General features: G+C 43.5%; 1 protein-coding gene across 1 annotated transcript; it reads left to right on the top strand.

Annotated features, from left to right (window-relative positions):
• Positions 1–369: 369 nt before the first annotated feature.
• LOC111960112 (coagulation factor XIII A chain-like) lies at positions 370–17,132 on the top strand. Its single transcript, XM_023982018.2, has 14 exons — positions 370–544; positions 2,246–2,434; positions 3,601–3,849; positions 5,550–5,668; positions 5,941–6,048; positions 6,696–6,870; positions 7,344–7,482; positions 8,227–8,330; positions 8,550–8,638; positions 10,831–10,987; positions 11,916–12,191; positions 12,401–12,561; positions 14,035–14,171; positions 16,374–17,132. The coding sequence occupies exons 1-14, from the start codon at positions 388–390 to the stop codon at positions 16,513–16,515; spliced, it is 2,202 nt and encodes a 733-aa protein (XP_023837786.1). The 5' UTR covers positions 370–387; the 3' UTR covers positions 16,516–17,132.
• Positions 17,133–18,549: the final 1,417 nt, after the last annotated feature.

The raw sequence follows: 18,549 nt of genomic DNA, 5'->3' as shown, positions 1-18,549 counted from the left end.
TCAATGTGAAACAGATGGTTGTCGAAACAGTTAATCCCTTAKCATCCACAGTACAACTGTCCTCTCAAAGGGTTAGCTGAATATGAATGGAGTTGTCAGTGATACGCTACCATCGACGGAATTCAGGACCGGTGTTCATTAAGCATCTCAGATTGCTGATCTGGGATCAGATCCCCTCCTGCCCATTTAATATTATTCTTTATGAACTTCTGAACTGTTCTGTGGTATCTTATAACATTATCACTCTGTCTGTCTGCCTGCCTGCCTGTCTGCCTGTGTGTCTGCCCGTATGTCTGTCTGCCTGTCTACCTGTCCTTCTGCCTGTCTGTCTGTCCGTCCATCTGAATGTGTCCCAGGCCTGTGAGGTGACATTTCAGYGCTAGTACCATGTCTAACCCGGAGCCCGCAGCCCAGCCACCACCCCAGGTGTCCCACCGCGGCCGCAGCGCCGCCCCCATCGCCAGCTCCAATGCAGAGGGGGAGGAGGTGCCTGAGTTCGATTCCTTCGGCATAATTGGACCCCGAGGACCTCCTCCACTCAGGGGTGAGGAGGAGAATGAGCTTGTGTGTGTGTGTGTGTATGTGTGTGCGTACGTGTGTGTGTGTGAAGAGGATAAGGAGGCGCTGTGTGTGTGTGTGTGTGTGTATGTGTGTGTGTGTGAAGAGGATAAGGAGGCGCTGTGTGTGTGCCCCCTCAGATGTGTGCTGTTTTAAAACAAATACTATAGCCACCTAGCAATTTTATGACGTTTGCTTTAGCTAACCCAGATAGATTCCCAATCTCCCAACCTCCTAACTAGCTAACAAGAAGACATTTCAGGCTATCAATCAAGTTGGAGTAGCTAGCTTGTTTAACTATCTTAGCTGGCATGCCTGTTGGCAAGGTTGGTAGACTTTAGAAAAGCAAGCAATAAATAAATAKACTGAATAAGACTCACATTCCTTTCAATATTTTAGCAGAGATGCAGAAAATCCTTTTCTTTCTTATATATATTTTTAAAGAACCAGCAGTAAGAAGGACACAGASAGCACAAGAGGTATGCATAGATATGCTGAAATATATACATATTTTTTACTTAAAATTAAGCATAACGATTATGGCTCTGGATTACAGGAAAAAGCTGTTTCAGGTGTTTGAAAAATGCAAAATAAAATTCTCAAATTTATGGATGGGGGGGGGCATAGCCCCACTACGGACCACTTCGAACAATACTTCCCACTCTTAATGTGGGGTCTTAATTTGAGTAAATTTGCTACTGCAGGAAATTAATCCTGCAGCAACAGGAAATGTGAATTATGTGGATTATAAGTAATTGACATTTTGGAAATTACAAACTTTCAGAAGCCTTTTTAAATCTCAAATACACTTCAATCAAGTACAGGCTTAACTGAATGACAACAAAGATTGAATAGTTTGGGGTATGGCCTCATCTCCGAGGAATGCTCCTTGGAGCCAGATAATGATGACAGGTTGCCCTATGCTAGTGAATCAACATGAACACTCCCATATAAATACCTGCTATGCTTATGAGGTAACATTATAAACGCTACCACATTTGACATTTCCCGCATTGCATCCTGCGTCTGTATGTTTCAACTGTATCCCATATAGCCATAAATTTAGGGCCCAGAGTTTTCCATGACCACCTAACTTGACCAGGAAAAACTCAGGGCCCAAGTTACGATGACAAAAGTCAGTAATTCCAGTCTTCAAGTCTCTCCTCTTTCCTTATACACTTATATATTCCTCTCTCTCCACCCTCCCCTCTCTCTCTCTCTCTCTCCCTGCCCTCTTTCCTCGCCCCCTCTCTCTCTCTCTCTCCTTGCCATCTCTCTCTCTTTCTCCCGCCCCTCTCTCTCTCTCTCTCGCCCCCCTCTCTCTCTTTCCCCCGCTCTCCCACCCCCTATCTCTCTCTCTTCCATCCCTTCTCTCTTCTCTCCGCCCCGCCCCCCTCTCTCTCGCTCCTGCTCTCTCTCTCTCTCTCCCTCTCCCCTGCCCCCTCTCTTGCTCTCTCTCCCGCCCCTCTCTCTCTCTCTCCTCTCTCCGCCTTCCTCTCTCTTCTCTCCCGCCCCTCTATCTCTCTCTCTCTCCTCTCTTCTCGCCCCTCTCTCCTCTCGCTCTCTCTCCTGCCACCTCTCTCCTGCTCTCCTGCCCCTCTCTCTCTCTTGCGCCCTTTCTCTCTCTCTCGCCCCTCTCTCTCACCCATCTCTCTCTCACTCTCCCTCTCTCGCTCTCCTCCTCCAGAGTTCTTGGACATCTGGGACGTGAACATGCTGCGGAGGCCAGATGAGGTCAATACGCCACAGCACAGCACACACCTGTATGCCAGTGACCACCTCATCGTCCGCAGGGGCCAGGAGTTCCAGCTCAAGGTGACCTTTGACCGTCCTTACAAACCCTCCGATGATCAGTTCGCTGTGGAGTTCGTTATTGGTGAGATAAATAAACCCCCACCTAAAACGCTTCCCAGAATCAAAAACATCTCACTCTGTATCCATAGTTACTAGTTTAGAAGCAGTTCAAAAGTAATGTCATGAAAGAAATGTACACTGTTAAATGCTCCTGCAGTTTTTAATCCAACAGCTTGAAACATAATTAAACTAAGGAGGGATTCAACAGTGTGCATGTAGTACTGTATCTATCTTTCTTTCTTGAATCAGTGGTTAGTTCTACCATAGCTCTAGTCCAGGGTTGACCGTAGCTCTAGTCCAGGGTGTTACCATAGCTCTAGTCCAGGGTTTACAGTAGCTCTAGTCCAGGGTGTTACTGTAGCTCTAGTCCAGGGTGTTACCATAGCTTTTGTCCAAGGTATTACATAGCTCTAGTCCAGGGTAATACCATAGCTCTAGTCCAGGGTAATACCATAGCTCTAGTCCAGGGTGTTACCGTATCTCTAGTCCAGGGTGTTACTATGTCTCTAGTACCACATCTCTAGTCCAGGGTGTTACCATAGCTTAATGCGAAGGCTTGGTGTAAGGTGAAGTTGCTGATCTGGGGTCAGTTTTGCATTCTCCCCACTAATGGTTAAAGGTCCAAAGCAGCCATTTGTATCTCAATATCAAATCATTTCTGGGTAACAATGAAGTACCATACTATGATTGTTTTCAATTAAAATGCCAAAAAATAATAATAATTGCTTCTCAGCAAAGAGTAATTTCTCAAACAAGAATTTTGCTAGAACTGTCTGGGAGTGGTCTGAGTGGGGAGGGGGAAACTGAAAATGAGCTGTTATTGGTAGAGAGGTTTGGAACTCTCTTTCTTATTGGTCTATTAACTCATTTACCACYTGGTGATGCTACCATGGAAGGCCAAAACCCCATCCCAGCAAAACAGGCAGAAATTTCAAACATTTTCAAACAGCTCTTACACTAAAAGGACATTATCATAATTTTCACAATGTCACAGTATTATTCCAACCTCATAGCATGGAAATACATATAATACACAATCAAATCTAGTTTTTGACTGCATTGGGCCTTTAAGGTAACGATTGGGGAAGGGGGAGCTGATCCTAGATGTAACTTCACCCCCGGAGTGGAAGTCTCAGTGTTAGCAAGCTAGCAAGACATGTCATTCCTCTTGTTCCACCAATCCACCAGGGGGCAGTCCCCAGTTCAGTAAGGGCACCTACATCCCCGTGTCTGTGGCCAAGGACCGCCAGAGCCCGTGGGCCGGCCGGGTGGTGGACAGCACCGACAATGTAGTCACAGTGGGCATCACCCCCGCGCCAGACTGCATTGTGGGAAAGTGGCGCACGTACGTGGCGGTGGTGACGCCCTACGGAATCCGCAGGACCAGGAGGGACGAGAGTCGAGACCTCTACGTCCTCTTCAACGCCTGGGCAACAGGTCTGTGATCGACACTGACTGATGACAGCTACCCCATTAGTCTGGTCCCACATCAGTTGTTTGTGCTGATTGATTAATTGATTGATTGATCAAGCTACCTCTATCTTGTTTAAAAACATACAGTTGAAGTCGGAAGATTACATACATCTTACCCAAATACATTTAAACTCAGTTTTTCACAATTCCTGACATTTAATCCTAGTAAAAATTCCCTGTCTTAGGTCATTTAGGATCACCACTTTATTTTAAGAATGTGAAATGTCAGAATAATAGTAGAAAGAATGATTTATGTCAGCTTTTATTTCTTTCATCACCTTCCCAGTGGGTCAGAAGTTTATGTACACTCAATTAGTATTTGGTAGCATTGCCTTTAAATGTTTAACTTGGGTCAAATGTTTCGGGTAGCCTTCCACAAGCTTCCCACAATAAGTTGGGTGAATTTTGGCCCATTCCTCCTGACAGAGCTGGGCTTTGTGATGGCCACTCCAATACCTTGACTTTGTTTTCCTTAAGCCATTTTGCCACAACTTTGGAAGTATGCTTGGGGCCATTGTCCATTTGGAAGACCCATTTGCGACCAAGCTTTAACTCCCTGACTGATGTCTTGAGATGTTGCTTCAATAGATCCACATTAATTTTCTTACCTCATGATGCCATCTATTTTGTGAAGTGCACCAGTCCCTCCTGCAGCAAAGCATCCCCACAACATGATGCTGCCACCCCGTACTTCATGGTTTGGAGTGTGTTCTTCAGCTTACAAGCCTCCCCTTTTTCCTCCAAACAATGATGGTCATTATGGCCAAACAGTTCTATTTTTGTTTCATCAGACCAGAGGACATTTCTCCAAAAAGTACGACCTTTGTCACCGTGTGCAGTGGCAAACCATAGTCTGGCTTTTTTTATGGCGGTTTTGGAGCAGTGGCTTCTTCCTTGCTGAGCGGCCTTTCGGGTTATGTCGATATAGGACTAATTTACTGTTTCCTCTAGCATCTTCACAAGGTCCTTTGCTGTTGTTCTGGGATTGATTCGCATTTTTCGCACCAAAGTACATTATCTCCAAGAGACAGAACCCGTCTCCTTCCTGAGCGGTATGACGGCTGCGTGGTCCCATGGTGTTTATACTTGCATACTATTGTTTGTACAGATGAACGTGGTACCTTCAGGCACTTGGAAATTGCTCCCAAGGATGAACCAGACTTGTGGAGGTCTACAAAAAAAATTCTGAGGTCTTGGCTGATTTCTTCTGATTGTCCCATGATGTCAAGCAAAGAGGCACCGAGTTTGAAGGTAGGTATTGAAAGACATCCAAAGGTACACCTCCAATTGACTCAAATGATGTCAATTAGCCTATCAGAAGCTTCTAAAGCTATGACATAATTTTCTGGAATTTTGCCAGCTGTTTAAAGGCACAGTCAACTTAGTGTATGTAAACTTCTGACCCACTGGAATTGTGATACAGTGAATTATAAGTGAAATAATCTGTCTGTAACAATTGTTGGAAAAATTACTTCTGTCATGCACAAGGTAGATGTCCTAACCGACTTGCCAAAACGATAGTTTGTTAACAAGAAATTTGTGGAGTGTTGAAAAACAAGTTTTAATGACTCTAACCTAAGTGTATGTAAACTTCTGACTTCAACTGTACATTCTGAACATAGAATGGAATTCAAAATTCTAACGTTCTGTTTTCCTTCCATCAGGTGATTCTGTGTTCCTGGATGATGATGATGAGAGGGAGGAGTGTGTTCTCAACGAGGTGGGGGTCATCTACCACGGGGCATATGAYGACATTTCTGAGCGGCCCTGGAACTTTGGTCAGGTACAAATCATTTGACATTGTTTGGACAATCATTTCAAAACACAATTTCATAGTGTATGTCTGTTAATAAAGCCCAAGAGGCCATGCTGTGTTGTGGATATAGTCACAGATAAATGGGGTTAGTTGGCCTGACGTGCAACAGAGATTTTCCACACATGTTCCACACAAGATGTTTTCCACGCATGTATTAATTTGAATACAAAGACTGACCATAAAACCCTCATATGCATTTTTACAAGTTAATCCTCAATTTTCAACGTTGCTTGTTGCAGTTTGACTATGGGGTGCTGGATGCCTGTCTGTTCATCATGGATAAAGCTGCCATGCCCATCACCAACCGGGACGACGCCATCAAAGTAGCCCGGAAGGCCTCCGCCATGGTGAGGGTTACGTGGTTACCACCAGTCAATACAATACAGAGAATCCATTCACATAACATTCTTACAACCTTTTCACTTAGTACATTTATAAGTAAAACTCAATGGAGAAATTAAAAAGACATATTAGAAGACAGATTTGTACAGAACAGAGATTTGTACGGAAGACAGATTTGTACAGAAGAGAGATTTTACAGAAGACAGATTTGTACAGAACAGAGATTTTACAGGAGACAGATTTGTACAGAGAGAGATTTGTACAGAAGAGAGATTTTACAGAAGAGAGATTTTACAGAAGACAGATTTTGAAACATGACAGAAGACAGATTTGTACAGAAGAAGATTTGTTAAACAGAAGAGCAGATTATTAACAGAAGACAGATTTGTACAGAAGAGAGATTTGTACAGAAGAGAGATTTTACAGAAGACAGATTTGTACAGAAGAGAGATTTGTACGGAAGACAGATTTGTACTTACAACTCAATGTAGGCATGTAAAAGGCTGCAGTTGCATCCAAAATGCCACTCTTAGCATATAGTGCACTACTTTTGACATGGCCCATAAGGCTCTGGTCAAACTAATGCACTATAAAGGGAATTGGGTGCCATTTCAGACTCAAACTACAGCATATTTACCTCTCTTTCTCCCAGCTGAACTCTCATGATGACGATGGGGTGCTGGTGGGGAACTGGAGCGGTGATTACACCTACGGAGTGGCACCCACCTCCTGGACAGGAAGCACTGAGATCCTCCTCAACTACTCCAGCAGCAAGACACCCGTCTGCTACGCCCAGTGCTGGGTCTATGCTGCCGTCTTCAACACCTGTGAGACTCGCAACACTACCGTTCAACCCTTAGTCCAGTGTTTTCCAAGACATTCATACTAAGGTTTCCTGGTCCTGGGGACCCAAAGGGGTGCACATTTTTGTTTTTGCAACTAGCACTAATACACCTGATTATAATCAAAGGCTTGATGATGAGATGATTAGTGGAATCAGCTGTTTTAGTACTAGATCAAAAACTAAAATGTCACCCCTTTGGGTCCCCAGGACCAGGATTGAGAGACATTGCCTTAGTATGAATGGCTATACCACCCATTATTAGAGAATGAAGAGTGTTAGACTAGGGGTGGGTGGGGTTCAGTAGTAGTCTATGGTTTGGATTAACAATCTGCTGCTGTTTAGTTTATTGTAACAAACTGAATTTAAATAATTTATTCCCCTCTTTGATGTGCAGAATTCCTTATATTTCTTTGTATTTTCTGATGAAATCATTTCCCTTCCCTTCCCCCTCCCCAGTCCTGCGCTGTCTGGGCATCCCCGCCAGGGTTGTCACCAACTTCTACTCTGCCCACGACAACGACGGCAACCTGAAGACTGATGTTATCCTGGATGAGAACGGCAGAATTGACAAGCACCGCACCAAAGACTCCATCTGGTAGAACTGATTCAGAGTGACAGACGATAATTGAAATCATTTGACAATCAGTGTTAGTGAATGTAACATCATATTTTGTGTAAAAATGGATAGTTTGGGAAATAATCTTGATTTTTAATGCTGGTAACCCGTTGTATAAATGCAATAATACACTTGAGGCCATGTGTTATGACATTTTATCATGGCTGTGGTGGTCTAGCCGCTGCTTTTGCAACAGCTAATGAGGATCCTAATAAAATAACAAATACCACTCGGCTTCGCCTCGTGGTTATGACCACTTCACAGCCATGATAAAATGTCATAACACATGGCCTCATGTATTATTGCTTAAGTAGTTCATTACCACGTTTCTGCACTGAACTAGCTTGAATATTTGCTTAATGAACATTACAACTCCCTTCAGCCAGCGTCCCACATAGTTCAACTTTATTTTTTTTGTGAACTATTGTAATGTAACCCTCCCAAAAAACAAAATTTTGGTGAATCGCTCAGCACTACTTAATTTGGTAGAACTGATTCAGTGACAGACAATGTTGAAATCACCTTCTGATTTGAATTGACCATTTAAAAACACAATTCATCCACGAGTGTGCATACACTGCATTTAAAGAGTACGTACACTGCATTTAAAGAGTACATAAACTGCATATAAAGAGTACATACACTGCATTTAAAGAGTACATACACTGCATTTAAAATCATTGGATGTTACAGTGAAATGAAGGGATGGTTATGTTGCCATAGGAACTACCATTGCTGGAACGAGTGCTACATGAGCAGGCCAGACCTTCCTCAAGGGTTTGGGGGCTGGCAGGCTGTGGATGCTACACCCCAGGAGACCAGCGATGGTGAGGTGTTCCTACGCACACGTTTACACGCAATTGCACCCACGTGCCCACACACACATTCACATGCACGCACACACACATGCGCCTGTACACTTTTACTGAACTTGCTGACCATGTTATACAGTTGCTACATTTTGTTAGCTAATTTAAGAGGTAGTAACTATGTTATACTGTATTAATACTTATTTGTAATAAAATACCTAATGTGTCTTTCTATAGGGATGTACAGGTGTGGTCCTGCATCTGTCCAGGCCATCAAACACGGACAGATCTGCTTCCCGTTCGACGCACCATTCGTGTTTGCCGAGGTAAAGACTACAACGATGAGCCACCCTAGTGGAGCAGGGCACTAACTGCACAGGACAGTATACAAAATGTTACAACCCCTACTGGCCACTTACCAAGAAAGCTAATTTAAAGTTTGAATCAGTGAACTCTTCGTCTAACAGTGAATATGCAGTACCTATACATATTTGGGGGTTATTACTATGGTAATAAATATGGTAATAAATATGGTAATATATAAATGGTAATACATATGGTTATATATATGGTAATACATATGGTTATATATATATGGTAATACATATGGTTATATATATGGTAAGGCATATGGTAATATATATGGTAATACATATGGTTATATATATGGTAATACATATGGTTATATATATGGTAATACATATGGTTATATATATGGTAATACATATGGTNATATATATGGTAATACATATGGTTATATATATGGTAATACATATGGTTATATATATGGTAATACATATGGTTATATATATGGTAATACATATGGTAATATTCAGTGCATTCAAAAAGTATTCAGACCCCTTGACTTTTTCCACATTTTGTTACGTTACAGCTGTATTCTAAACTGGATTAAATATTTTTTTTTCTCTCATCAATTTACACACACTACCCCATAATGGGCAAATGTATAAAAAAGCAACAACTGAAATATTACATTTGCATAAGTATTCAGACCCATTACTCAATACTTAGTTGAAGCACCTTTGGCAGAGATTACAGCCTTGAGTCTTCTTGGGTATGACACTACAAGCTTAGCACACCTGTATTTGGGGAGTTTCTCACATTCTTCTCTGCAGATCCTCTCAAGCTCTGTCAGGTTGGATGGTGAGGCCTCTGGCTGGGCCACTCAAGGACATTCAGAGACTTGTCCCGAAGCCACTCCTGCGTTGTCTTGGCTGTGTGCTTAGGGTCGTTGTCCTGTTGGAAGGTGAACTTTTGCCCCAGTCTGAGGTCCTGAGCAAGTTTTCATCAAGGATCTCTCTGTACTTTGCTCCGTTCATCTTTCCCTTGATCCTGTCTCCCAGTCCCTACCGTTTGAATTTAGATTTTTTTATTTAACCTTTATTTAACTAGGGAAGTCGGTTAAGAACAAATTCTTATTTTACAATGATGGGCTACCCCGGCCAAACCTTCCCCTAACCCGGATGACGCTGGGCCAATTGTGCACCACCCCACAGCATGATGCTGCCACCACCATGCTTCACCGTAGGGATGGTGTCATGTTTCCTCCAGACGTGACACTTGGCATTCAGGCCAAATAGTTCAATCTTGGTTTCATCAGACCAGAGAATCTTGTTTCTCATGGTCTGAGAGTCCTTTAGGTGCCATTTGACAAACTCCAAGTGGACTGTCATGTGCCTTTTACTGAGGAGTGGCTTTCGTCTGGCCATTCTACCATAAGGCCTGATTGGTGGAGTGTTGCAGAAATGGTTGTCCTTCTGGAAGGTTCTCCCATCTCCACAGAGGAACTCTGGAGCTCTGTCAGAGTGACCATCGGGAGTTTGGCCGGGTGGCCAGATCTAGGGAGAGTCTTGGTGGTTCCAAACTTCTTCCATTTAAGAATGATGGAGGCCACTGTGTTCTTGGGGACCTTCAATGCTGCAGAAATGTTTTGGTTCCCTTCCCCAGATCTGTGCCTCGATACAATCCTGTCTCAGAGCTCTAAGGAAAATTCCTTTTACCTCATGGCTTGGTTTTTACTCTGACACGAACTGTCAAATGTGGGACCTTATATAAACAGGTGTGTGCCTTTCCAAATCATGTCCAATCAGTTGAATTTACCACAGGTGGACTCTCTCAAAAGTTGTAGAAACATCTCAAGGATAATGGATGGAAACAAGATGCACCTGAGCTCAATTTCGARTCTCATAGCAAAGGGTCTGAATACTTATGTACGTACATGTGATATTTCAGTTTCTTGTTTTGTGTCAAAAAAATCTAAAACCTGTCATTATGGGGTATTCTGTGTAGATTGTTGAGGGGATTTTTTCAAATACATTTTAGAATAAGGCTGTAACATAACAAAATGTGGAAAAAGGGAAGGGGTCTGAATACTTTCCGAATGCACTTTATATTACCATATATTACAATAATGACCAAATATATGACCAAATATATGACTAAGTGACTAATGACTGGTTTTACATGATGAACGTGTTCCATTCTTCCTGTTCTGTAGGTGAACAGTGATGTGGTGTTCTACTCACGGAACCCCAGAGACGGAACCCTGGAGCCGGTCAAGGTCAACAGCAGCCATGTTGGCAGGATGGTGGTGACCAAAGTGCCCGGCCAGGACGCTCGCCGTGACATCACTGATCAGTACAAGTTCCCTGAGGGTAGGAGAGGAGGGGTGGAGGGATGGAGGGAGAGTCACAGAGCAAACACTTAAAGGGCCGGTTTCCCAGACACAGATTAAGCCTAGTCCTGGACTAAAAGGCATGCTCGATGGAGAGTCTCCATTGGAAGTGTTTTAAAGTTCAGAACTAGGCTTTGTCTGGGTCCGGGATACCGGCGCAAAAAGTGTCAGTCTTTGTCAGTTCCTGCTTACTCCAATGTCATAAAAAGTATTAACACCCCGCCATATCTGACTTTTCATCACGTGGATCTTACCCCTGTCATGGTTCATTTCTTTACTATCAAATGAGGCGAGACAAACTTATCACACAAGTCAGAGTTATACTTAAACCAAATCTTTATTCACTTATTAATAAGGGAGCAGGTCAATATAACACACACATACTGTATAAAGTGAATTGATTGAGTGCTATACGTTACCGATGGCTGGTCGACGAATCACCCTCAGATGATTCGTTGAGAGCCCAGAGACAAAAGTACAAAGGTCTTTTATAGCCAAGATACACCCCCTTCAGTCTACATGACGAACAACAGATGTATGGAATAGGTCACACAGTTAAGATTTGTGTGAAAGATACTGAAAGATCTCTCCCTGTTACCTTATTGAACAGAAACATTAAATCATGATCTGGAATGCGGTATCACCCAAAGACATCGTAAATCTTCCAGACTCCCCTCCTCAGTAGAACACACACAGATGAGTGTTCTAACAACCCCTTATTCTGTTGCATAAAACAACCATTTGATGCAATAACAGCATTATAACATACTATTGTAATTCCTGTGCTGACACCCCCTAAAGAAGGTAACAAAATGGAAAAAGGGGTTTTGCCTCTTTGTAAATTGGGTACCAACACTAGAAACTTCTGAGAGAGACCTTATAATCTCTCCCTCTCGCCACATCAACAGGTAGTCCCGAGGAGCGCACGGTGCTGGAGAAGGCGGAGGAGTACGGCTGTCATCGTGAGAAGGCCACCCCTCCGGAGGCTGACGTGGAGCTGGACATGCCCCTGATGGAGGTGAGGGTGGGGGATGACTTTGAGCTGAAGCTGGAGTTCAACAACACGAGTGACCAGGCGCGTACCGTGGACGTGTACGTCAGTGGCAACGTGGTGTATTACACTGGAGTCACCAGCTCTGAGTTCCTCTTCAAGACACCTAGAGTGATTCTGGATCCCAAGAAAGGTAGGCGGGTTGAGGGAGGAGGGGCTGAGGAGGGTGTGTGTGTATGTCCGTATGTGTAAGGGGTGCATGTAAGATCAATATTCTCTACTAGCAGCAAGCTAGTTGCTCTACAATATTTCTTAAGCAGGAGACCCAGAAAATACATGAAAATGAAAATAAAACTCAAGGAGACAAAGCATATCCTAAGTCATCCCTGTGTGTTTTCCCAGCTGAGAAGCAGGTGATGGAGGTGCGTTCCCAGGACTACATGAAAAAGCTGGTGGAGCAGGCCAACCTCCACTTCATTGCCACCGGGAAGGTCAAGGAGACCGGCCAGATCATCACCAGCATGAGGGTCGTCACCCTACACACCCCCAAACTCTCTGTAGAGGTAGGTCATATAATGCTACATACCCCAAACTCTATGTAGAGGTAGGTCATATAATGCTACATACCCCAAACTCTGTAGAGGTAGGTCATATAATGCTACATACCTCAAACTCTATGTAGAGGTAGGTAATATAATACTATATACCCAAACTCTCTCTAGGAGGTAGGTCATATAATGCTACATACCCAAACCTCTCTCTAGGAGGTAGGTCATTATATGTTACATACCCAAACTCTGTAGAGGTAGGTCATATAATGCTACATACCCCAAACTCTCTCTAGGAGGTAGGTCATATAATGTTACATACCCCAATTCTGTAGAGGTAGGTCATATATACTACATCCCAAACTCTCTCTAGGAGGTAGGTCATATAATGCTACATACCTCAAACTCTGTAGAGGTAGGTCATATAATACTACATACCCCAAACTCTCTCTCGGAGGTAGGTCATATAATGTTATTACCCCAAACTCTGTAGAGGTAGGTCATATAATGCTACATACCCCAAACTCTCTCTAGGAGGTAGGTCATATAATGCTACATACCCCAAACTCTGTAGAGGTAGGTCATATAATACTACATACCCCAAACTCTCTCTCGGAGGTAGGTCATATAATGTTACATACCCAAACTCTGTAGAGGTAGGTCATATAATGGTACATACCCCAAACTCTCTCTAGGAGGTAGGTCATATAATGCTACTCTCAAATCTCTCTCGGAGGTAGGTCATATAATGTTACATACCCCAAACTCTCTCTAGGAGGTAGGTCATATAATGTTACATCCTCAAACTCTGTAAGGTAGGTCATATATGCTACATACCCCAAACTCTGTAGAGGTAGGTCATTAATGCTACATACCCAAACTCTATGTAGAGGTAGGTCATATAATGCTACATACCCAAACTCTCTGTAGAGGTAGGTCATATAATGCTACATACCTCAAACTCTGTAGAGGTAGGTCATATATGCTACATACCCCAAACTCTATGTGGAGGTAGGTCATATAATGCTACATACCCCAACTCTCTGTAGAGGTTAAGGTCATATAATGCTACATACGTCAAACTCTCCATCCAACCAATGTTCAACCATTAATTTATATTGGATTAAATGAAATTACATTCAATTAAAAAACGTATTAATCCACATAGGGGGACATTTTTGCGGACACTCATCTGAGGCTGAGAATTTTTTGTTGAACATGTGACCTGACCATGTGGTGACCTGACCATGTGACCTGACCATTTGATCATGTGACCTGACCATGTGACCTGACCTGGTTTGATGGACTTTTTCCTGGTCTGGTCACCTGGTGGTAACTTTGTGAACATTGTGGAAAGCACAAAATGAATCAATTTGTACTGTATATAAAGTACACTGGATTTTACAAATATGCTGCATTTCTCGATCCTAGCTGGATCTTCACGGCTAGGGTCAGGACCGTTCTAAACTGTCATCCTCCTCCCTGTAGGTGTCTGGTCTGGCCAAGGTGAGTGAGGAGATGATGGTGACCGTGGAGTTCACAAACCCATTCAAGTTTAACCTGGAGGATGTGTATGTTCGTGTGGAGGGGCCAGGAGTCATGCCACCCAAGTATAAACATTACAGGTGAGCAGTGTGTGTGTGTGTGTGTGTGTATATCAAATCAAACTTTATTTGTTACATGTGCTGAATACAACAAGTGTAGACCTTACCGTGAAATGCTTACTTACAAGCTCTTAACCAACAGTGCAGATCAAGAAGAGTTAAGAAAATATTTACCAAATAAATAAAAGTAAAACATTATAAAAAGTAACACAATAACATAACAATAACGAGGGTATATACAGAGGGTACCGGTACCGAATCAGTGTGGGGGTACAGGTTAGTTAAGGTAATTTGTACATGTAGGTAGGGGTGAAGTGACTATGCATAGATAATAAACAGCAAGTAGTAGCAGTGTACAACACAAATGGAGGAGGGGGGTCAATGTAATAGTCTGGTAGCCATTTGATGAATTGTTCAGCAGTCTTATGGCTTGGGGGTAGAAACTGTTAAGGAGCCTTTTGGTCTTAGACTTGGCGCTCCGCTACCGCTTGCTGTGTGGTAGCAGAGAAAACAGTCTATGTCTTGGGTGACTGGAGTCTCACAATTTTATGGGCTTTCCTCTGACACCGCCTATTATATACACTACCGTTCAAAAGTTTGGGGTCACTTAGAAATGTCCTTGTTTTTGAAAGAAAAGCAAAAAAAAGATCCATTAAAAGAACATCAAATTGATCAGAAATACAGTGTAGACATTGTTAATGTTGCAAATAACTATTGTAGCTGGAAACTGCAGATTTTTTATGGAATATCTACATAGGTGTACAGAGGCCCATTATCCGCAACCATCATTCCTGTGTTCCAATGGCACGTTGTGTTAGCTAATCCAAGTTTATCATTTTACAAGGTTAATTGATCATTAGAAAACCCTTTTGCAATTATGTTAGCGCAGCTGAAAACTGTTGTCCTGATTAAAGAAGCAATAAAATTGGCCTTCTTTAGACTAGTTGAGTATCTGGAGCATCAGTGTTTGTGGGTTCGATTACAGGCTCAAAATGGCCAAAAACAGAGACCTTTCATCTGAAACTCGTCAGTCTATTCTTGTTCTGAGAAATTAAGGCTATTCCATGCGAGAAATCGCCAAGAAACTGAAGAACTCGTACAACGCTGTGTACTACTCCCTTCACAGAACAGCGCAAACTGGCTCTAACCAGAATAGAAAGAGCAGTGGGAGGCCCCGGTGCACAGCTGAGCAAGAGGACAAGTACATTAGAGTGTCTAGTTTGAGAAACAGATGCCTCACAAGTCCTCAATTGGCAGCTTCATTAAATAGTACCAGCAAAACACCAGTCTCAACGTCAACAGTGAAGAGGCGACTCCGGGATGCTGGCCTTCTAGGCAGTTGCAAAGAAAAAGCCATATCTCAGACTGGCCAATAAAAATAAAAGATTAAGATGGGCAAAATAACACAGACACTGGACAGAGGACCTCTGCCTAGAAGGCCAGCATCCCGGAGTCGCCTCTTCACTGTTGACGTTGAGGCTTAGCCCCAGTGATGTACTGAGCCGCACGCACTACCCTCTGTAGCATTTTACGGTCAGATGCTGAGCAGTTGCCATACCAGGCGTTGATGCATGGATCTGGGGACCCATGCCAAATCTTTTCAGTCTCGTGAGGGGAAAAAGGTTTTGTTGTGCCCTCTTCGCGATTGTCTTGGTGTGTTTGGACCATGATAGTTTGTTGGTGACACAAACTAGTTCGTTGACACCGAGGAACTTGAAACTCTTGACCCGCTCCACTACAGCCCCGTTGATGATAATGGGGGCCTGTTGGGCCACCTTTTCCTGTAGTCCACGATCAGCTCCTTCGTCTTGCTCACATTGAGGGAGAGGTTGTTGTCCTGGCACTACACTGCCAGTTCTCTGACCTTCTCCCTATAGGCTGTCTCATCGTTGTCGGTGATCAGGCCTACCACTGTTGTGTCATCAGCAAACTTAATGATGGTGTTGGAGTCGTGTTTGACCACGCAGTCGTGGGTGAACAGGGAGAACAGGAGGGTACTAAGCACACACCCCTGAGGGGCCCCAGTGTTGAGGATCAGTGTGGCAGATGTGTTGTTGCCTACCCTTACCACCTGGAGGCAGCCCATCAGGAAGTCCAGGATCCAGTTGCAGCGGGAGGTGTTTAGTCCCAGGGTCCTTAGCTTACGTGTGTGTGGGTGTGTGTGTGTATGTGTGAACTTGTGTGGGATTGCACTCATGTACTGTATGTATGTTTCTATTCCAGTCTGATCTCCGCAGGCTCGTCCCTGACGTGGACGGAGGGTTTCACCCCCCGTAGGGCGGGGCCAACTAAGCTGATGGCCAGTCTGGACTGTGCTGCCCTCAGACAGGTGTACGGACAGGCCCAACTCACCGTCAAGCCCTGAGCAATACAGGAGACAACACGTCTACAGCCCTGTTACAGCCTTGTTACAGCCCAACTAGCAACAGTTTAGAGATGAGGGGCTCTATTCAATCCGCATCGCGGAACTTCAGCTTTACTGCGTGATTCAAATTTAAAGGCAATGTTCCCCCTTTAGCGGAGTCTGCAATCACGTTAAACGCTGCATATGTCGGCTCAATCGGAAATGACCTTATCGTGGAATCTATATCGCTTCAGCAATACAGATTGAATAGAGCTGATCATGTAGAGCTGACAATGATCATGTAGCTTCACAAAATATATATTTTTTCTAACTATGCAACATTTAGTGTAGTTCAATGCAGTTGTTTTGTTTTCACATGACTTCTATAGCCTACAAGTAAAAGACAACTACATCATACATGTAGCTACTGTAACCCAGCTACCAACAGTTTAGAGATTGGGTTGCTTTGTTGTTAAATATTAATCAATGCATCTATGATCATGTTCTTTCACAAAATAGAACTACAGTATGTAATGTAATGACGTTAAGGACAAGTTAAGTGTCATTGTTTTGTTTTTACTTTTGACTTCTAGCACAACATTTTTTATATCACCTAAATAAAAGAATACACAATGGTTTGGAAATATTCTGTGCACTTATATTTGTAAAACAGTGATGTACACATGCAAATGATGCAACAAAGTGATCCATCATAGTATAAAGTGCAGTTTTATGATGGGAGGCAAAGTGAAAGATCCTTTACAAACTCTAGAAAAACTCTGTTAACAATAGCTGGAGGGAGGCCCTTTCCATCATTCTGGATCAACTCAGTGATTAATAATTTTATGACATGAAGTTTCATGTGCCAGTAACTCCAAAAGGAAAGCGGAACAATGCTACAAGAAAGGAAGTAACAGAGTGGATGATTGAATTGTGTGGCAGTAACTCAGTAGACCAGGCATAGGCTCTTATGGAGAAGATACCATACAATGATGAGGTGATTCAAGTACTGTTGACGCCTTTCCTGATAGAAAGTATAATTTGATAACTTTAGTCATGAACACAAGCTATATGTTTGAAAGAGACATCGAGTTTAAATAGGAATAATTTTTCCACATTCACAATCCATGGTGGACAATTACCGTAAAACTTAAATTACTAGCCCGGGCATTTATTTGAAGTTTTACGGTACAAATTTAGTGTATTATTCCCCTCTACAAGATGATGACCATTTTGTGTAAATGTTTTAATGCTCACCCTGAAGTGTTCTGGGTATGAATGATGAACACAGGCTATAATTACTTTTCAGTAAGGGTAAATTTTATTTGATATTGTCACGGCTCTCGTCGGAATGAGGATCGGACCAAAGCGCAGCGTGGTAAGTGTTCATGATATATTATTTCTCAAAAAACACTCGAACAAAATAACAAAGTGAAAAAACGAAACAGTTCTGTCAGGTGCAGACACTCAACAGAAACTAACTACTCACAAAACACAGGTGGGAAAAAGGCTGCCTAAGTATGATTCCCAATCAGAGACAACGATAGACAGCTGTCTCTGATTGGGAAGCACACTCGGCCAAAAACAAAGAAATAGAAAACAAAGAAATAAATAACCTAGAATGCCCACCCTAGTGACAGTACCCCCCCCCCCCAAAGGTGCGGACTCCGGCCGCAAAACCTGACTCTAAAGGGGAGGGTCCGGGTGGGCATCTCTTCACGACGGCGGCTCCGGTGCGGGACGTAGACCCCCCTCCGCCCGCAGATCCCTCCGCTTTGGTGGCGGCCCTGCATGGACCTTCACAAGAGGAACCGGACTGCCGATCGTCTCTGGAGGCTCCCGACCGGGGACCGTCGCCGGAGGCACCGGACTCACCAGGCTGGGGAGACACACTGTAGGCCTGGTGCGTGGAGCAGGCACAGGACTCACCAGGCTGGGGAGACACACAGGAGGCCTGGTCCGTGGAGCAGGCACAGGACTCACCGGGCTGGAGAGACACACTGGAGGCCTGGTTCGTGGAGCAGGCACAGGACTCACCGGGCTGGAGAGACACAC

The sequence above is a fragment of the Salvelinus sp. IW2-2015 genome, linkage group LG37, assembly GCF_002910315.2.
Source record: "Salvelinus sp. IW2-2015 linkage group LG37, ASM291031v2, whole genome shotgun sequence".
NCBI lineage: Eukaryota > Metazoa > Chordata > Actinopteri > Salmoniformes > Salmonidae > Salvelinus > Salvelinus sp. IW2-2015.
Note: the sequence above shows the minus strand (reverse complement) of the source record. Positions and strands in the feature narration are given on the sequence as shown.